This window comes from Cyphomyrmex costatus, unplaced genomic scaffold (genome assembly GCF_001594065.2).
Source record: "Cyphomyrmex costatus isolate MS0001 unplaced genomic scaffold, Ccosl1.0 scaffold216, whole genome shotgun sequence".
Lineage (NCBI taxonomy): Eukaryota > Metazoa > Arthropoda > Insecta > Hymenoptera > Formicidae > Cyphomyrmex > Cyphomyrmex costatus.
In genome coordinates this window covers 88,631-111,644 of record NW_017276214.1, presented here as the reverse complement: position 1 = coordinate 111,644, position 23,014 = coordinate 88,631, and the positions used below count along the sequence as shown (strand labels likewise).

Here is a 23,014-nt window from a genome sequence, read left to right as displayed (position 1 = left end):
ATCAACATATTTAAGGATATGTGGTGGGAGATTGGAGGGGATGATTTAGAAAAAAAACAGACCACAGTGGCAAGAGACTGCTTCCTCGTACGTTACCCCCTCCAGACCCCCACCACCCGCCCTAAGTATGTTGTTCCGTCTGAAATCTGGCAGATCTGAAAAAAGGCAGTGCACCGGCGAGTTTAGTCGTATGCGAACCGTCGCGGCGCGTCGAATGAATCGGTCCGGTGTCGCCACCTGACGTGCGAACGAGAACGCCGAACGGAAACACCGTGAACGAGGGCGACCGATCCAAGTCCTGGCTGTCCAGACGTTAGTCATCTGGAGGAGTCGTGGTCTCGTTCTTCGCTCGCGCTTGAATTCGCGCTTGTCCTCCCCTCATTCTTTGGGCGTCAGCAGGCGAAACCGGCCAAATTCTACTCGGTGGTAGCGCGATTTCATCAACGTTTCCCTGCGGTACCGCTGGGTGGGAGCGGAGGAAGCGCCGCTCGGTCATCTGTCCGGGGTTGAAACGTCGACGACGGAATACGTGTACGCGTTCCGCGCGCAACGAAGAGGCGGCCTGGGAGGCCGCGGTGCGACGTGATTCGGCTCAGAGTATGTGAAAATGGATTTTAAGAGCGTGGTGTACAACGCTGCGAGGGACGGCAAGCTCAAGCGTCTCAAGGTAAGTCCCTGACGCGTAATGTCGCGCGAAACACGGCAGAAACGACGTTCCGTTTTGGTAGGGACTCAATACGGGCGAGTCGAATATGACACCGTGAATGCGCGAAGCTGATCCCTATTTTTCGAACGTGTTTGCTTTCAGTAGAAAAAAAGTCGGACTGCTGTCGGGTGAATATAGTGATATCTCTTTTTTTTTTTTAGCTGACTTCTTGCACGGTTTATTTTTAAAAATCATATTTTTAAAGTGCGGAATTTTGTCTTTTTCTCTCCTCCACTTTGGAGAAAAACAAGAGAAAAATAAACAGTGCTAGAGATTCAGCTGATAAGGCCTGTAGATTTGTAGGTAGATCACAAAAGTCATACAGGTCTTATATTTTGTAATTAGACTCTTTTTGTACCGATCATCTTTTCTCTTTTTTTTTCAACGTGGAGAGAAAAAAGGGAAAAGATGATCGAACGAGTTGAGCTGAGAGGAACAGGTTGAATGATGTCATAAGGACGTCATCGATTACTGCTGTAAGAGACCGGAGAAATTAATGGAACCGTTCGGGAGTCGAACTTGGAATCTTTCGTTTCTGAATTCGCATTTAACAATAAGCCATATGTCTACGACTGCTTCACTATTTTCATAATTATTTTGATCTATCAATACTTGGCCCAAGTAATCGACGGAATAACTTTATATAATAACCAAATCGAATTTAGTTTAATTTAATAATCTATAAAAGTATTAAATTTACTAAAATTCAGAATTTATTTTTAATTATTTTGATGCTTATAATGAATTTATAAGAATTACAGATATATAAACTTTTGAAACAAATAATTATTTGCGTACAGTATGTATTTTTCTGTTATTTTATCTAGCTCTCTCAACTTTAATCTCTGTTTAATTTATTCTTTATCTTCTTCTTAATGTTTAGAAAAAGTAAATTGACCTGAGTTATCTTAAATTACAATCGCTTACTTAAATTATAATCAGCGAAACCGGCATTATTCTTAGAACTACAAAACGATAAGTTAAACGGAGATTAAAGTTACAATCTACATTTGATACAAATGGCACACCTACTCCAGTTTCGACCCTGGTAACGAATATCTACGGTTACCGGAAATTCTATATTCGATACCATATGCACGACAAGAGACACGATATCGTCGACTTCCCGTTTTTCGAATTCGCAACGTTGTTGGCGATGCGAACGCGATGTTTTCCTTGGCGATGTGTCGCTGCCTTGAGACGTACATGTTTTTCTGGATGGCGAGCCAACTGTATTAATTCTTGATATTCGCGTTCGATTCCGCAACGAGATAACTTACCTCCTCTGTGGCACACGCTTCCTGATAGCGAATTCGATCGGACGCATTCAAAACGCACTGGTACGTGTTAAAGCCGTCGTACACAAATTGCTGTAAAGATGTGTGTTTGATATAAATATAGAAACAGGTCAAACCGTGAAATTCTTAATACATTTTATTCAGAGAAAGGTTTCTTTAATTCAAAGAAATGTTTCTTCTTCGCTATACGGTTAAAGAAAAAATGTCCTTGATTTGAACGTAATTTCTTTTGATTTTAAAGTGATGTTCAAATCAAAGAAATTTTTTCTTTAATCGTATAACAAAGATTTCTTTAGACATTACATTCATAATATCGTATTATACTCAATTCCAGTATTTTTAATCGCTTCTGTACACGGAAAGAATTTTCTGAACATTTACTCTGAAAATATGCAGTCGTGGAACAACATTGTATTTCAAAGAATTTTATATATAAATCTCTCTCATTCATTAATGATACTCGTATAATACTACAACTATATTTTTAAAGTAAATTTTAAGAGAAAATTTTTTCCATGTTATAAGTCTGATTTTCCCAATACGTTAATTTAACTAAAACAATAGAGTTGATTGAACCATTTAACCTCAGAAAGTGTTGTTATATTTTTGACTCAAATTTTTAGTTTATTACTTATTAAATCCATATGCTGATATAGACGATGTTGACTTTGAAACTAACCACGGAAATGGATTAATTTACATTTTGATACACATGGAAGTTAAAAATAACAAAATGTTATTTAACTTAAGAGATTGGATTTGTTTCTGTCATATTTAGCAGTGTATTGTTAAGTGAAACATATATTTTATAATTCGCAAAGTATTTGCATTTCACTTTTACCTTCAGATTGATCAGTGTGCAACGACTTTAATATGCACCAGTGCGCAACTAATGTGTGCAACCGAATTTGCTAAGAGTAAAGCGCGAGACTTTTCGCTGCGACCGACGCGACGCGGTGTCAGATGACGTGAGACTTTCGTCAAAAATGGCTCGAGCTAGGTTTCTACAGATAGAATCGTAGAACGTCCGAAGTCCGTTTGGTTTTCCCGAATTACGTTGTCGTCGACCTACGCGACGCGACGTAAGATTTCGAGGAAGGAATAAATCAGGAACATCTTCGTATCATATGTATTATATGAAAATTTAATTTTGTTAAAACTTTGTTTACGACGGGATGATACGTTCGACACAAACGTTTTCTCTTGTCGAGAACGCGCGATAAAAGAGATCTGACCTTTTTAAGGTTGCGGCACAAAGCAGGGTCTCGGCATCGTATATGCTTTCGATGCTCTACTTACAACCTCGTTTTACAAACGATCGCGCGTCGACAACAGAGCATTTTTCTATCGGTGAACCATATGAGCGAGAGAAATATTGACTCGGATGACTGGAAACCAAATCCTACATCTTTCACTTGCCAGGTGTGAGCGCACCTGCCAAGTCGAATTATCCGAGGTCTACACACTCGGACATTTTTTAAATGCATATAGAGACACAAAGTACTTTTAATATTCAAAGTAAATAATTAATCGTTAATCAGTTGAATACACTTATAGCAGTGATGCGCAATCTGCGGCTCGCCTGCTCATAGCCGATAAATATTAATAATTTAACAGAAGATGATTTTAATTGAAGAAATTAACGAGAATGATCAGATGTAAATTGCCTGTTTGTCTTATTGATATTAAGCGTTAATGGATATGAGAAATTAGGTGTTACACTCACAATCGGTATAGTACCAAAGCAACGATAAAAATAATCTAAATATAAACAAGCCATAAAAAATATAGCCGCTATACGAAGATCTTTTCACGTAGATCGCGGATGAAGTGATAACATGATTATTCGCAGAGTGTACAAACAGTCAAAGTACTGATTAAAATACTATTCGATTGCTGTTGGCGTACGAATTTAGGGTAAATATTTGCAACGCATGGCGACAGTATAGAAACGTCGGTTAGCTTATGAAATAGAAACGACGAACGTGTGCGGGCACGTTGCTGTCGGGAATTTCGAAATTACGCGATCGTTAACATAGAGTTGCCATGGGAATAGCTCGATTAAGTTTTCAGTATTTCATATAATAATTTGTTTAAATTTAGCATTCACACATATATATACACACACATGATAAGAATTATTAATTAATAATAAATTAATAACTGTTTTAATGGGGACGAATGTTAATGCTCGCATGAATGTGTGAAATTTGCACCTATCGGTTTTTCAAACATTTCTTTTTATTGAAATGTAAATTAAAATTTTATTAAAAACCTAAGATATATTAGAAATCAAATAAATGAAGAGGTTTTGCTATTTATTCTCAAGTTTAATTCTTTCTTTTTATTGTAATTCTTTTTCTCATATAAGTACATTGAGAAAAAAATTTATTAACCTTTTACCTTTCTCTTTTTTTTTTAAATATGTGACTTCGCGAAAGACATCTCGCGTTGTGGCTGTATGCTCATTTCTATTTATGAAAATTTATTAAATTTTAATAAATATTTCTTTGAACAAGTCTCAGCGGAATATTTACTTACGATAAATAAATATCTAGATAAATGAAAAAAATAATAGTTTAATCAAACTAATGGTTCTTGTATCTAGTAATAACAGGCCTCATGTGTTTATATTTAGAAAATATTCCGCTAGGGGACTATTCAAACGAATATTTATTAGAATTTAGTAAATTTTTTCTCGATGTGTATTTTACATCTATTTTTTATTTCATTATTTAAATTAAAATCAAATCTTAATTTTAACATTTTTTTTTTATATGTCTCAGAAAGTATATAGAAACAATTAATACCATACATAATAAGTATATCTAGAAATTAATCTTGTATATCTTGCATAACAGTTTATCTAGAAATTAATCTTAAAGCAATTCTCTCAATATCTGACTTCGTTATTGTATACTTATCGAACATCTTGTGTAATTCTCCAGTTGGTAATAAAGTCTTGAACATCCTCAAGGTTGCCGCTTTCCGGTTTTCTTCGGAAATTTTACATTTTTAATATATATGTATATGTATATGTATGTGCTCATAGCTCTTCTTTGTGAAACCTCTTCGTGGGCAACGACAGCTTCAAAAGTTTTCACCTAATCCTATTATTATAGAATTATTTTTTCTATGGACGTTGCATTCATGTTTTCTCACGTGCGTTTTAACAAATTGCTAAAGGATTGTCTTTAACGGTATTTCGTTTGCGCGCGATTTCAAAATGCCTGGCACGGTTGTCATCTGTGACGAATTCGTAACATCGCTGCGAGCATGTTAATGCAACAGGACTCTACAAATGTGTGATATTTCGGAACGATGAATTCTATTTTAACAAACTTTTAACATATCTAGTTTTATCATATTTTTAACATGTCGTTAACTGACTTAGTTTTATAAATTCCTCGATCGATTTGAGAGTCGTGCTCGACGAAAGTGTAAAAATGTTGAATATTCATAGGATTGTTTCAAAGATCTGTGAATTGAGAAAGTTATGGATCTTTAGGATACTGCTGCGATGAAATTATCGATATTATAGTTAGAAAGTATTACGGTTAAAAAGTTCTTCGAATTTTATAGAATTGAAAACTTTTTTATTGTACATATTGTTTAAAGTATTATATATATACACACGAAGAAACCTCAAATGTTTTTAATATATATGTATAAAATATAATTTATTTATATACATATACATAATTAAAAAGTTCTATGCGACTCACAATTTGAAAAGAATTTAAGAAAAAACCGGCAAATATGAATATAACAGCTCTGTAATTGATTTGTGAATAGATACAATACGCAGTTGATTATAAGTAAAAAATGTTAATTATTTAATACGTTTCAACTTTTCTTTGGAATCATCTTTAATTTATGATATTGATTTGATTTAACGTGTTATATACATCCTGTCAATACGAATTCAGACATAAAAAATTCTTATTAAAGAAATGTTAAGAAAACACGGCTGAAAGGTTTAATCGTTAGTGGACAATGTTCCATTAATAAAACCTTAAATTTAGAAGAAATATTAGACACGAAGAACTGCCTTGATTAATTATAACGTTTTCCATTTATATGTTTTTAATTTCATCGATCGATTTTCATTTAATATTGTTTAATTAAAAAATTTTTTCCATATTTAAATTAATTGAATACCTCGAAATTTATTCTTGTATGTACTTTAAAAACATATAAAAGAATTTTTAATTCTGTAAAGCTAATTTAAAGAATTTCCTAACGTAATATCGACAATTCCGTTTTATTCAACATGATATTCCACGGTATTACACGATTCCGTAATTATTCCGTAAGATCTATATATTCATAAAGTTTGTTACCTTCAATTTTCTATTCGTAATATCTTTTTATATCAATTACCGAAGTTAAAAAAAAACTTCGTACAGCTTATGTTATTATTCATGATGTAGAGCTATAAATATTTGATAACGTCAATGCAAATTTTGATTAATGTAATTTCTATTGTTCGACATTGAACTGCGATCGCGATGATTTGTTTGAGTTAAAACAGTCGCTCGATCAACCTTTACGTGTTCACACCTGTCCTATCGGAGGAAAAATTAGCAGACATAGGAACGTGCTCAAGATTGGTTATCGCATCGAAATATCGATATAGCTAAGCAGTTGATAACTGATAAGTAGCGTCGTGGTGAAAATCGTGGAAAGTGATCTATCTTTTTCGGAAATCTACACCTTGAGAGCCAAAAGCACGCGTATTTTTTTCTTTTTTCTTGACTCGCGTTTATCTTGAGTAGGAAATAGCCGCGACGAAGCAACGGTTATATTTAGTACATAGCGGGACACATTCATAGACGTGCACCTATACAGAGAGATATTTACTCTGGGACACTCATTTTTTTTAATAATAAAAATTTTAACACTGCCGAGCCAATTTTAAGTGACTTGACACCACTACGTCGCATAAATCACCGGTAATTCATGGTACTTTGTTTGCATTGTCATATTTATTAAATAACATCTATTTTTCATAATGCAAAAAAATTATAAAAGTTATTATTATAAAGAAAGAGACCTCGTATCAATATTGCATATATTATAATTGTAAAGTGGTAAACAGAAGCATGAAACTCAAGCTGGATCTAAGTGCTTTAAAAATGATATATGATGCTATTAATACAAATAATAGATGTTTGAATTTTAATTAAAGTCGTCTTCAGTGTCCTGATAATATAATTATAAAATAGTGCTGAAATTAGACAGTTATGTTTCTAGCGTTATGCAGAAAAATATGAATATGTACAAAACGAAAGAAACTTCTGAATAAAATTCTGAAAAAATTGCAATTGTTATAGTATTCGGCAATGAAAAGCTTTCTTCAATGTGAGATAATGACAAACTAAACAGAACACGGAAGGAACGATTTTGTTAAAGTATTAGCTGGATACTGATGTGAAAATAATTTTATCGGACTATAAAAATAATTATGTAGAAATCTCAAGCATGGATAAGTAATACTGCAAAAAGTTTTGACATCCTAGCAATCAGTTTGAGTGTCTTACATAATTATTTTGATGGTCTAACAAAATTATATTCGGATCTAGCTAAATTTTTGTAATAGATACTTGAGCAAAATCGTTCTTTCCGTGATTGTAAATATCAACAAAGAAAAGAAAAGTGCTGTGTGAATGACATTCTATTTGTCTTTCCCATGACACAACACTTGTTCTTTTACCGTTGACAATATATTCAACAGTATTTATATTCAGTTCGTGCTGTCATCTCAGACACGATCACGCACGTTGGCTCCTGATATTCCGTTCTTCTCGAAATACGACCATAATACAAACATCAATTGCAATAGTTAAATGTTTCATAATTCGGACACAACCATCATAATACCGTCACAACCATCGATATCGATGAGAGATTTTGTTGCTGAATACTATAACAATTGTAATAATATTTTATGTTTATAAGTGTATTCATATATTTTTGCATGACGCTTGAAACATAATTGTTTCAACACTATATTCTGTAACTATATTATAACGTGAAAATGACCTATAATTAAGATTGAACCATTTGTCATTTGTATTACTAACAGTCGTTAAATAAACATTATTAATCGCTTAGACCCAACTCAGCTTCATGCTTTTGTTTACCATATTATGTTTGACCTTTAATCTTACTGTTATTTACTATTATTTATTATAATTATATACTCAAGTATATCAAAAATATCTTATAACATTTTAGTTTTTTTATAGTGTTAAAATATTAAACCTAAATAAAAAGTCCAGTAATCCACACAATACGGAACGTATTAGTGCTGGTTGCTTAGTTATATTATTCCAGATAAAAAGTAATATAAAAGTAACCAATATTAAAAATTTCCTTATTATTAAAAGAATAATTAATGTGTCTCTATGTATACCTACTATGGCTTTCTCTACGGTTACTTACGAATCTGCTTAGTCGCACAACCTTTCATAGACGGGACGGACGATTTTGAATCGATCTTCTAAAGTTTCATTTACTTAGTCCTCACATACTCGCGAGCATAATTTATCCTTATTTAATATTTGATGAGTAACAAGAATAGTGAAATGATTCTAAGAACGCTGCGAGTCAAAATGGGACGCACCTCGGGTGCAAAAAATCAATTCTTTAGAAAATCGATTCAAAATTGTCTATCTTAGGTCGCGTATACTTTACACGTGAAAAAAAATGTGGAAACATAATTTAAATGAAAAAACTCTGCGATCACCGATGACTAACGCGAAATCACAGCGCGTTGCGTGTCTTATCGATGAAATCGGCATTGCGTGCCTCCTCGCAACAGCAAACACGTTCAATGTTGCGACATCAAACATAGCGTAAATATGAACGATTTATATGTGCGAGGTGTCGCGACTTCTCCGTATCTAGCCAACTCGTATAAACGTGCAAAGAACATTTTGCACCGATGTCATTACAGTTGCGCGATCATCTTTGCAATGAAAAGCGAATTAATTGTAAATTCATAGACAAATGAAAATGCTTGACGTGTGCAGTATGCACGTGATAATCAATTATGCACATGCGATATGCGTCGCATGCGGTGCGACTGAACAGAAAAGACTAATGGCTGAACTCTACGATCGCGACGTTCTTAGACCCATTGGGCTTCATCCCAATGTAAGATTAACTTTATCTCTGTTCAATTTACTCTTTAGCTTCTCTTCATTCTAAGGACTGGTTCCACTATGCAAGACTAACTTTAATCTCGGTTTAATTTACTGTTAGTAATTTGCTCGCGCCATTCTTGGAACGGTGGAACCAGGTCTAAAAATTAAAGAAACATAAACAGTAAACTTCAATTTTGATTTAACTTATTATTTATCTTTTTTAAATTTTTTTAGAATTAGGAAAGAGATAAAGTATAAATTAAACCGAGATATTAAAGTTAATTTTACATTGGCGCGGAATACGGCCTTAACTTAACGCTACGATTTCATGACGTGATACGAAAGCAAGCAGAGCACTGATTGAAGAACGCGACCATATATACGTTCTTGTATTATAAATCCTCGAGTTAATCGACCGGCGGACAAGGCAACAATCGATATAAGTCTACATTCTCAATGCTAACAGTAGTCATTGATTAATACTATTCAGGCCAAACAATTAAGGCCCGAATATAATTTGTCTTTGTCTACCTTTTACATATCATGAAATTGTTTATCGCTCGTGCTCGATTGACGCATTTCATCCGTAGTCTGTACATTTGTATTCATACGTGGAAGTGTTTTTGATAAGATGTGCGAGATACGCAGAAATGTTATCGACAATTCTCTGTAACGACGATTGGCGATATTCTAAAATCGTGTCGTGAACGAATTTTGTCACGGTTGATGGCATTGAACATGTTCGTATTTTATAAGCTCAACAATGTTTTTCTCGTACTAGAATCTTTACATTCTATTTGTTTTCTCTTTATAATTAAAATATGTTTTTAGGACTTTATCATTATTATTTTAGATTATTATGTTAGAAACGAGAAAATACACGATAAAGATTTTTGAAAAATATATTATATTAAAATAGAAATATGTTTTAATGAAATGATACTTATAATATTGTAAATATACCGAAAATTCTGCTTTTATTTCATTAATTAATAAATGATCATATATCTGGAAATAAAGTTGCATAATCAAAAACGAAATGAGCTGTGTTTACAGCTATGACAAACTGTAAAAATTCATATAATATATAATGTATAGAAATAAATATAATTTAATTTTTCCTCAAAATAAGATTTAATATTTTATAAATCTATTCTATTGATTGCAAATGTTGTTTTTTGGAAAAATATTTCTATTCAGCTATAATTTGCAAGAATTTTTATGTTTTCTCGCTTCTAACATCAAATCTAAAATATAATAGTATAATGAATGAATAGAGAAGAGAGAGGAGCCTAAAGTTTATTAATTATATTTACAGATATCTTCAGGTTTATCATCGCGATAGATATTTTCCGTTTTACAGGCATTACATTACTTCAGAGATATCTACAAGAATGGTAAATGAACTTTTTTTTTATATCTATAATTTTTTTTCTCTTTACATGACCTTTTCTTATTTATAACTGTTATATATACATAGACATACATATGTATCAGCTTGCACTTAAACCTTCGAAATTATTTCAGATTTTACATCAGATTCGATAAATATTAATGAGAAATGTTTGATTTTCCTATTAATTTCTATACGTATTGTTTTTGACTTTTTTTTCCTTGAATATAAATATATTTTTTCGATTAATGTTTAATTTACGGTACACTGCGTAAGTCAATTATAAATATTTATCAAAATCAAAAGCAACAGCAGAACGATTAATGAAATTCGTTTTCTCGGTGTCGTTATACTTGTAGCTTCGAGGGAATGTACGGGCTGGTGGCTATTAATACCCGTTAGTAAATTGGCGAGACGTCGCCATGCTCGCGCGCGCGCGCGCGTGTTATTTGACGAGAATTTGCGAGGTAACTCCTATCATAAATTGCGGAATCGATCGTCGAACTGCAGCGCGACCCGGCAACTCGTGCCCGAGAACTCTAATTCGGGAAGTGAACTCGACACTTCGCGCCTGACAGGATATATTTACTCATCCGCGAGTTCATACATTTAATCGTTATTGCATTTGATACCATTGCATTTGAGACTATCATATATACTCGCATTCGCGATGGATGTAGTGTAGCGTGTTATAGTATAGCGTGTCGTGTTTTATTCGCCATCGGGATCGATTGTCCACCGACGAAGGTTGGCGCGCTTTAAACGCACAATGAAGCCGACGTGTACGTCTTCGAATAACCGAGAAGCGTGTACGTAATTGTCCCTCGCAAAGTTTGATATCAACTTTACCCTCATGAAAATATTTGCTAGCTGTCGAACTGAAGCATCTGTTTATTTCACGCAGGAAACTATCTTGTCTGCAAAGTTATCGAGTTGGATGGCCAAAGGTCTAATTGTAGTAATTGTAAAATTACTCGTGTATACGATCTAACGAATTCGTCTGATAAAGATATAAAACGTGCTCGATAAATCCGTGATCATTCGTTACATGCGGATACTCTGGCATTTTGTGACCACGCAACTTTTAAAATATAAGTAATATTATTGACATATAAAAAGATGATAATTTGCGCAGACCATTTGAGCCGTACAGTTCAATCAATAAAAAATTAAAATTAAACTAAATAATCCGCATTAATCCCTTCACTGATATAAAAAGCATAATATTTATTAACAGCAAACGAGCAACATTGAGATCGATCCACCTACCGAAGTAATATTTTTATAAAGTCAGTCAACAGGCGAGCATGTACTGCGCTGTATTAGATGCAAATGATTAAAATAGCTTCGCAGGTGTAACCTGAAATGAACCACTCAATCGGCAAAGTCCCGAGAGGAACCCCTGACCTTTCGGTGGGATTGTCGATGAAAGAATGTTATCGTCGTCACGCAGATTAGAACGAGAGCCTGCACGTCGAAAGAATACAATCGATTCTGCTCGCTTCAAAGTCAAATAGACCGCGTTGTATGATTTATAATACTATTGTTAGTAACTATCGTGGTTATTGATTTTGTAGCAAGAAAAAAAACACTCGCGATTACTCGATTATTCGATTGTTCAAGCAATTGCCTGAACGACTATGATATGTAGCGTCGTTTAAAGTTGCACGATTATTGTAATTGATGCAATTAAAACCAGTCGACGTTGGAATCGACTAGGACTGTATATTACTGATCGATCTGATGGTGGCGTATCGTTATTACGCAAGATGATACAGTTGTTGAACTAGCAGTGGCGTGTTTAACGCAATTCCGCACACATGTATACTCGCAATTGCGTAATACGCTGACGGTTTCAAGGTTGGCACCAATTTACAACTTGACTCCGTTCCTGATTTCTCTTGAATCTTCTTGATTACGCGTTTCCGCAATTATCTTCAAAATCGCGATATACATCAATCGCAATTTTTACAAGTATACAGACTTTTTAAATTGAAAACAATGAAACTTACAAGTTAGTCGCGTTATCATTTCTTTATTATCATCGTTTAATAATTTTATTAGCGTCTCCTATACTTATCTGCATTTTTTGTAATCCAGGTAATTGTTTGTTCTTGATAATGTCTATGTGATAAAGTTGCAATTCCATTAGCAATGAACTAATCGCGATAACATTGCAAATCCAAATGTGTAAAAATAACACTATAATACACATTTAAATATGTAAATCCATTTTTGTGTATGCAGTATAGTTTGTTATTTTTACAGGAAAACTAAGTCACACACATAGGAAGACATTTATTACACACTTGCAGTGAAGCGTGCAATTTATGTAGGTAGTTAAATGACATGTATATATATATGATATATATAGAAATAATCGATAATGAATGCATTAAAACTAACTTGTATAATATTGAATTATTATGTTCATGAAATACTAAGCGATTTTTCTCAATCATAGCCGTTTTCTAGAATAGATTGCACAAATGAAAATTTTTGTGTCTTATTTATCTATAAATAACAGTATATATAAAGATATTTAAAATTATCGAGTAATATTTTAGAATCAGATCGGATTTTAAAAAAGAAAACGAAGTAAAAAAAATGAATCAGTGGGAGTGACAGAAATGGATAACAATAATGTGAAACCAGCCAAGAAAAGAAGATATCTGACTTTGCTCTCGTTTCATGATTAGTAGAACGTTTCATTCTTTGAGTCAGATCGTGAAAATCTGACGTAACGCAAGACGTTCAGAAGGAAAATAATGCGCATTTTTGAATGCTGAAAAGGGAATAATCGCGTGTGTGATATATATATATTTAAAACCCACGGATGGGAAGACAATCGTTTTGAATGGTCCGATCGTTTCCTCTTTATTCTCTTTGCAAATGCAGGTTTCTCGATTCCGTTGGAGATTTAAATTCCATGATTTCGCGTTATGTAAACCAGAGTCTGGTGAAAAGCTCCAAAGTCTTTTAGACGTAACGTGCAAATAGGAACCTTCGCGTTTTCGTTGTACTATCTCTATTTCTGGAATCCTTTCCCGCCGACGCAACAAAGATTCTTTCCTAACCGACCGCGTTACAGTTCTATGTAATCGTGACATTCGACTCTACGTAATTACGAGAAGGCTTCACTCGCTACCTTGACATTGCTTGAAAGCCTGCGCTCGCTCTCCACACTGCAATTATACTTTTCCGCATTACTCGCACTTTTTGTCTTATGTCTTTCGCGTTTGGTATACGCCACCTTTCCCTGCTCGTAATCGTGCTCTTGTGTGTTCCATTACGCGCAAATAAGTGGCTTTGTGGTAATATCCAAATGATATTACCCTTGTAATTACGTTTTATAAAACAGCAAATACGATAAATGAATATACGAGAATAGAAAGAGTTAGAAAATAAAGAAAAACTCTGTAAAAAATTGAAAAACTAAGAGTGACGATGAAAAGACATTAGCTGCATTAAGCCATATTTATTAAATTGATATATATGTATTTACGCATTCTGAAATTTCACGTTTACGCTTTACTTTTTCAGAGTTAAACTAAAACGGCTTTCAAAGCTTATTCTGTTAATTTTTTTGTCTCCTCGAGTCAGAGTCTTTCCCAAAAAATCACCGCTTGTTCCTCGATTTAGTCTTTGAATCATCCGTGGAGTCTTTGTTCCTGAGCGAAAGCAAAGCAAGCTCTCCCTCCGTATTCTGATTGAATTCAAAAACACTCAGCGCATGCTATACATGTTCAGGATTTCTGGACTGAATATTTATTTAGCTTTCGAGAGAACGGTTCTGCGTCGAAAACTGAATCTCTTGCTCCATCGCTGCCAGAGTGAATCGAAAGGGTCATTGTCTCTCGACAAGACGTTCTGAAAAAATATCAAGCGAGCTCTTGTCCTATTTTAAGCTCCTTTTAAGGATTGTGCACAGAAAATTACATTAAATTTTAATGTAATTTAAATATTTAGTAATCATATTTGTTTGAATATATATATAGCGCCAACTAAATATTTACTAAATATGTAGATATATTTATATTTTGTACAAGAATTAATTTACAATATAACCGTTAATTTTTTATTTAATATCATCTTTTTAGTAATTTTTTATTTGCTGTAAGTAAATATTTAATTAACTCAAATAAATATTTATTAAAATATATTTAGTATATTTTTTCTCTATATGTGATCATGCTTTCACGAAATAAGAGAGAAGTGGATGAACAGATGCACATGCTGCACGCAAAGTACAAAAATAACGCGCGAGTAACTTGGATCTGTATATGAGAGAAGCCTCTGTTTGATTTGATATTAATAGTCGAACTGCATTACACACAAATATCAGTCGAAATCTACTATAAATTAGAAATAATATTCAAAATTAAAATTACAGCTTATATATTAAATTTAATATTTAATATTAATATTTTAACATCTATTGATATAAATGGAAAATAATTTTGAATTTAACTGTACTATTATACAATAGTACACAATAGGCGAGTTGGAAAGTAACAGTAATTTCACCCCCCCTGAAAAGATTTTTATATCAAAATGATGGTAATTATAAGATTATTGATTTACCTACGTATTAATTATATTATCGATATTTAAAATTTTCTGTCTATTATATATATGATAGATATTATTCTACATAAAATCTTATTTAAAAAATCTTATTTAAAACTATTTAAAAAAGTAAATTATATATAATGAAAACATGTTATTCTCTGTAAATTTACAAAAGTGTTCCCAAGTAATTACTGATCGTATCGCGTCGACTTTGGAAAAGCGGATTGCACCGGATTCTCTCTTCTACCGCGTTCTAATATTACTCGTACGCCAACAGAATACGCGGTGAGTCAGAGGCATAACTGAAGCATAATTTGGTGTGAAGCGAAACGATGGAAGAAATGAGATGGCAAGACATGACATACATGCACTCTTGAATTTAATATTCAATGTATATTTAATATCTGCAAATAATGCGTTATTAATTAATAGATAATATAATAGTAAAATTGATTAATGTATTTAATTATCTATGAATATGTTATTTTTCTATTAGTAGATTAAAAGTAAAATTGTTTACATATATTTAAAGATGTATTAAAGGCTAATAAATCATGAACTAGTCATAATTTATTAGCCTTGGAAATGGTAAATTCAATTTAATATTCTCTTATTAAATCTGCTGACTTTGAATCTTTATTAATTATCACGAAGAACATTTCCGTTTATGAGGAAAAATACGATTATATCATCACAGTATCATTTGTTATTTCTCTGCAAAGTCATAGTTTTATCGTATGGGTTCTCAAATTTTATTCACCGTTTGCGCACTTCCGCTGATTCTGTTCTTTATCGTTTCTTAAGATAATTCCGTGCGACTTTTTTGTAATTATATATTAAAAATTATAATTCCATGAAAATTGTCGCGTTTCTTTCTATCAATTATTCAATCTATTATTTAAAAAGTAGTAATTTTTATTTATAGTAATAAGAAAAAATGGAATTAAGAATTGATAAAATGCTTGTTTCTTATAATATAATAGAATCAAGATATATTTTAAATATCTTCATATTTTATTCTCATCTTTTATATATTTTTTTATATGTATATCTTATTTTGAAGGTTTAAAGAAATTAGGCGTTCTATTATTTAATGCAACAATTTGTGGTGTTGCGTTATATTTTGATTCTTGTGTAATCAGATATGAATTTTATCGAGCTATTCGCTCAATTATTGTGTCATTGTGCATTTTATAATCCTGTTTTTTAAGTATCCTTATTGATAATTAACATATTGCAAGCATTTTACATATTCATAAATGCGAAGTTAGTGATAACCTTTTAAAATGTAAATAATGTTGTAAACAAAACTGATTACGCACATTTAGTATCTATCGTATGTGGAAAATCCATGAAATCATACCGTGAAAATGCGAAAAAAATACATAGTACCTATGCGAGATAGTTATCAGTGATTCATGGAATCACAGTCATGCACGGAACAGCTTAATGTTTATATCGGCTTCTCAGAAATGTCTTTTACATATGCATTTTGCATTCTCTCATTCGCGATTGCAAGAATTATTTACTTTCTTTCAATACCTAATTTTAATTTGTGATACAAATTCAAGATGCGACACAATTTTACGTAAAAAAATTTTATTTTTAATATATTTTTATCTATTTAATTTAAATAGAGAGTAGAACATCTAAATTCTTTACACCTACAAAAGCTAATTTGTTGAGGTTAATAATGTAATGTACTTCCAGATTCTAAAACGAATAAATGTAAATCTTTTATTTTTTTGCAAGTAATTATTATAAATTAAGCAAATAATTGAATTGATCAAATTTGATCTATTTTGTGACGTATTTAGTTATGGAAAATACGTGGGATGGAAAATGCGCAAACACACATACACATGCAAAAAGACTAAGTATTTTTTTCAGTTTATGTCAGTAGTTTTCAACAGCAGGATGATTTGTAGATAATTGACGTGCATCATACATTCATCACACGTGCGTGCACACATATGTACATATCTATAATAATATAAGAAAATAGTATATCAAATTAGGACAGTGATCGAGCAGATAATTAGTAAGTACATGGCGCGATGACGAGGCCTAATCAATAGATTTTAATAACTCGATTAAACTTCATGCTTTACATCGACACTTATTTGCATTGCAAGATGCTAGTTAGAAATCATAATTTCAAACTATGTCAGAAGTAATAATGACGAAGGTGAATTTTGTGCCGAGTAAGAGTGCAATTATATAGTGGTGCAGATATTTACCTCATAATCTCAACAGTCATTTATGTAAGTAGTGTCTCGAATAAATGAAATTACATTTCTCACGTCATTACGTAATTAACAATTTATATTATTATTCGAATTATAATTTACAGTAATTGAAATAGTACAACAACATTATTTTCCATTTAATCGAAAATTGATGTTTACAGATTCAGTTATAAAAATAATTCTTTTTTTATGGACTTTTTTCTCAGAAATTATTTTTCAGAATATTTTTTCAACTTTGTTAATAATTCAATGATTGAGAATATTTCCTCGAGCTTTTTGTCCTACCTAGAATGTAAATAAAATTAATAGCATTTCTGTTTCCTTATGTATATGCAGACAAATTATCCGTAGTACCGCCGAATCAATAGTCTTCTCGTCGATGCATTATTTCCTGGTTATTTTTCAATGTATAATGCAAATAACACTACACAATGGAATAAAATCTCTTGGTAAAACCGGAAAATATTAAATTGTTGTGGAGCTTCTTTAGGAATGTTAAATAAAAAAGACGAATGAAAAGGAATATATTTAAAAAGTACGATACTTGATGTGCATCAAAATATTGATAGTAATAATTAGATAATGAATCATTACAAATAATTAATAAATTTTTCTTAAACTAAAATTTAAAAAAAAGTTAAAACTTAAATGTTTAAACAAATTTAAAATTATTTTTAGAATTCACACGTATAAAAACTGATAAGAATTAATCTGTTATTTTTACAAATAATAAAGAAATATGTTAGCTGATATATTAAATAGAATACACTTGTATCGATCATTGACATATCGGATCAAATCTTACTTAACAGAGCTCACGACTGCAAACATGCGACATCCTCTTTCGTCGTCGATAACGTCACCGCTTACAACCACAGTTGTAGTAGTACTTTTGTCAAAGATCCACGTAACGATGTCAGTTAGAAAGTAAACGCGCCGTGTAACTTGACATAACTTGGCCTTATATGTGTTCAACGCAGTCAGCTTTGCGCGTTTTCTTTCCTTCTATCGGCCTCTCTTCACTTATCTCATTTTCACTCGCGATGCATCATAATATCTGGATATAACGTTGCATTCAATTAATTTTTTTTACATTTCTATAATTATTTGTAATTGTAATGTGCGTATAATATTTACAATTTATTTATTTAATTTGTTACAATTAAAAATAAATTTGATTTAATTTATATGATATTTTATTACTAATTATTCAAACGTATTTATTAATAAAAATTATAACAATTTATTTTGAATTTAATTTAATTTTTTTTTGTAACAATGTAATTTCATCACTTATTAAATTGTTATTAAAAAAAAGCATTTGTAGCGATATAGATTTTGACATAGCATTAACGCTAAGCGATACTTAGATGCGTTCGATTCGGTGTTTTGATTAGAACACGCGCGCAAGATTTAATGTTTGTATTAGGAGTGCGTGCTAGCATAACCTGTTGCACCTCCTCAAGACTCCGTATTATGCAATGAAAGAATATACTATTTGTAAGAATATTATTCAGTATTATTCAAACTTTTTGCATGCAACACGATAGCGCCGGTGTCAATGGCATTGAAAAGGCTCGCATAGATGGATCTTATAAAAGTCTCATTCTGCCTTGTTTTTTGTTCAAAGTTTACTTTATAATTACGACACAAGAAACATGTTTCTTTTAGGGAAAAATATATACAAAATGAATAGAAAAATATCCGTCAATCTCACAAGTATTTTTCAAAAGCGAACGGTGTTAAATAAATGGTGTTTGTAGTGCGTGAGCATCGCAGCAAAGGTCGTGATTCTCTCAAGATTACATGATTTTCTCGCCGTAATCGTCCCGTGCAACGCCACGTAATCACTCGAACAACATTATCTAACTTTTCTCCGATACGACATTCTGTTACATAATCGTGCTCCACCAGTAAGAACCGATCAGGAAGAACAATTAGAAAGCTGCACACGGACATTTGATCACGTGAGTGCTTGTATGATTCGGCCGATCTCACTCGTTTGTTCGCTCACCGCCAGTGATGGTCTATGAAGCTAGCGATTTTTAAATCTATCGAGAAGTTTTTACGATTATTTTGTTGTATAAACTCTAATATTTATAAATTTTAAAAGATTGTAAAGAAAAGTGCGTACAAAAACCGTGCGATTAAAACATATCGTATGAAGCATTATGTATAGTTTTAAAAATATATAATTATATATATTTCTAAAGATTTAGTATAAATATAAAAAGTATATCATGTTTTTAAATTTTATAAATGCGTCGTTATTACTGACATGATTAATCAAATCTGCCAGAATTTGTCTGAATATTCGCGTAATAATTCAAAGAATAAAGTGTGATCGATGAATATATAAATTCACAATATTCTTTTGTTTCGGTAAGCGTATCGCAATCGCTACTGGCATACAATTTTTAGTTCATCAGGGCCGGTTACTTTCTCGAGCTCAATACATTCCTGGCATCGAAACCACTGATCCACCACTATGTTACGCACTTATAGTCGAGCTTCTCTCACTTCCCTACTCTTTTCCTTATAGAATCGAGCTAGATCCTCACTCACATCGAGGAACCCATGTCAGTAATAATTCGGGTTCACATCAGGACTGTTCATAGTCTTTGCTTTCTTTCCAACTAGATAAATCGGACTTGCTTCTCGCTTAGTGATTAAATGGTTTGATTCTTATCGGTTTCTCAAGTGATCACAAACAATTCGTAAATTAATTAAAATTTTTTTTTTTAATTTGTATTATATTTCATAAAATATATGATTTTTTTCTTAAGTAAAAATTAAAATAAAACATTTTAAAAAAGTTATTTGAACGACAGGAATTCTAATTTTCTGATTCTACGATAACAATGCAAAATTAAAAATAATTTTTTTATTACTTTACATATTGTATATCTTCTTTTTTCATTTAGATTTTTAATTTAATTCAGATATTTACTCCGTTGTACAATAATATAGTCGCCAGACGTTGCGCGTAGCTGGACAGCATTTGCAGTTTATAAATTTTTACAGTTTTTGGACATGGCCGGAGATACTGGCGCGTCTCCTGATTAGTTTGTCTATCGAGAATTCCAAATCAATGTTTCAATTTTTTGTGTAATAATGAATAATTTTGCAACATCTTTGTTATATAGCGAATACTACGCGATTTATTGAAATCGAACAATATGTGCAACAGGAAATAACAGATAGATGACAGAATAACAAAGAAGATACACTTTTCCGCGCGTATCTTATTTATTATTCTTTAAAAAATCTCAAATTTCCAAGTCACATAATTTAAAAGTAAATCGTCACATTAAATCTCAAGTTTCCAAGTCACGTGATTTAAAAGGAAATCGTCACATATAATTATCTAATTGCCATGGAACACACCGAATCATTTACACGGGTAAGTTTTATACAATTAATTGCTAAGTATTATAATTATAATTAATCAAAATGAAACAAAAAATATTAAAAAGTAACAATTGTGTGATATTAAAGGCAATAAGAGTCAAAGAGTATGAAACGTTCGAAAACTAAATTATAATAAACATTAATATAAATACTAAATAATAAATAAAAATTTAATAGAGCTATATAACAAAAATATACATTACATGTTTCGGCTTTAAGTTTAAGCTCTCCTCAGATATAATATAAAAAAAGGTGTACGCAGTAAAAATATTAATAATGAATCACAAGATACAATGAAACGCAAAAAATAATTTCGTTGAGTTGTTAATGTTGGATGAATATCTGGAAAAAATACTAACAGGTTATACTTAAAAAATGCTGTATAAAGGGATAAAAGTTTGAAAAATTCTACACATTTAATTTGTTTTTTTTTTTAAACTCAAACAAGCTTTTTAACTAAACAAGCTGACGTTACTTGTCATTTTGACGTCAAAATAACGATAAATAATATATGTTAGCTTGTTTGCTAGGAATCGTTCGATACGCCGTATATTGGCCAGGCATGGTAATCTTTACATAATAGCCATGAAAATCGGTATAAAACATTTGTACATCAGTATAAAACTAAAGTTCATATTCATTTTTATCGGTAAATGCTCGTATTCATACTTCATTTTTACCGATAAATGCTCGCATTCATTCTCGAATTCTATAGAATGTGTAACATAAAATATGCGCGCATTTATTGATAAAAGTGAGATATCAATACGGTAATTTTTGATTACACATCTCTACATTTGAAAAGATTTATACATTTTACGTAAAACTTGCTACTTCTGATATATACATACATATATTTATATATATGTTATATATATAATATTATAATTTATTGAGCTATAAAATCACAAATGTCTAACTTTGTTGAAAATTACTTTTTTGTTTACAAGGTAAAATCTATAATTGTCACTTGCGAAATATCTTGATGAACGTTTTTTTGTATCTCGATAACTTCTGTTGCTTAACGACCATGACTGTAGTCATTCAATAAGTAAATTCGTGTTGAATATCTTAAAATTATCATATACTTCAGTGAGAACGGTTGGCCATGAATCATGAGAGAAATGCCAAGGTTGCTCTATAGTCGCTTGGAACTCGCGGTCAACCTTTGTTCGCCCTAGTGACGGATTCTTTATTACTAAAACGACGATGTAGCAAGCCCGGTAACAGCTGGAAATGTCCAGCAACGCCAGTCATGATGATGGTGATGCGCAGTAATTTCCTCTTCGAGTTGGAAGAGAAAGAATTCCGTCTGCAAAGAATGGACAAACGAAAGGTGCGCTCGTTCGCGTACTCGGAGTATATTTTTGTCCGGCAATAATAGTTCATTGTCCTTAACGAGAAACGGCATTGGATGCTGAAACACCATTCTCTCTCGGCCAACTGGTTTGAGAACGATCCAATCAATTCCAAATCACGGAACCGAGTTTTAAAAGCGAAACCCGTTTTAAAAATACGTTCTTTCCAGTCTTTCGGGGGCCAACCACTCGGAATTACTTTTCATATAAAGCATTGAACCTAATTGTATTCTAACAAACACTTATGAATTTCATACAAGTAAAATAAGAAACAGGAATCACTTCTGCTTGTGCATCTTATTTCTTTCTTTTGAATTGCAAATTAATTTAATTAATTTGTCAATACATGATATTTCATTAGCACCTTTTCCTTTATATTCAAATTGTCTACTTTATATTCCAATATAAAAATTACATTGTATTGAAAAAAGAACAATACATTAAATATTGAATATACATTGTATTGAGAAAAGAACAATACATTATTTTTTGTACTTTTTGAAATTAAAAAAAGTATTTGAATCTAAGATTTAAATTATGAAAGGATGAAAAGCAGAAAGAAACGAAGTGTGGGAAGTTTAACTAATTGTAAGACAAGCAGATAGATAATGACGCTGCTGCGGCTATTATGCTTTTCTTTTAATGCATTTAATTGTCACGCTATGGAGTTCATGAGTAGGTTAATGATCTTTTCCAGGTGACAAAGTATTTCAAGTCACTGTCATTGTTTTTATCGCTGGAAATGATGAGTCACATTATAAAGTACGCAATACTCTTCGTTCCTCCAGGGATCATTACTTTGTGATATTAACGGAGCCTCCGTATAAGTAATTTTATTATGTCATGCAAATGAGAATGTTAAATTTTGACTGTTTT

At 31.9% G+C, this 23,014-nt stretch overlaps 1 protein-coding gene across 3 annotated transcripts in view; it reads left to right on the top strand.

Moving 5' to 3' along the window:
* Window positions 1–607: 607 nt before the first annotated feature.
* LOC108773690 (protein fem-1 homolog CG6966) overlaps window positions 608–23,014 on the top strand; it is a 36,990-nt gene continuing 14,583 nt past the window's right edge. For 2 of the 3 annotated variants that reach the window (XM_018539589.1, XM_018539588.1), the window contains exon 1: window positions 608–667. In XM_018539589.1, coding sequence (XP_018395091.1) covers window positions 608–667 — 60 coding nt within the window. Of the gene's footprint in view, window positions 668–20,712; window positions 20,773–23,014 lie in introns of those variants that run through there. The other variant, XM_018539590.1, reaches the window with a different exon arrangement.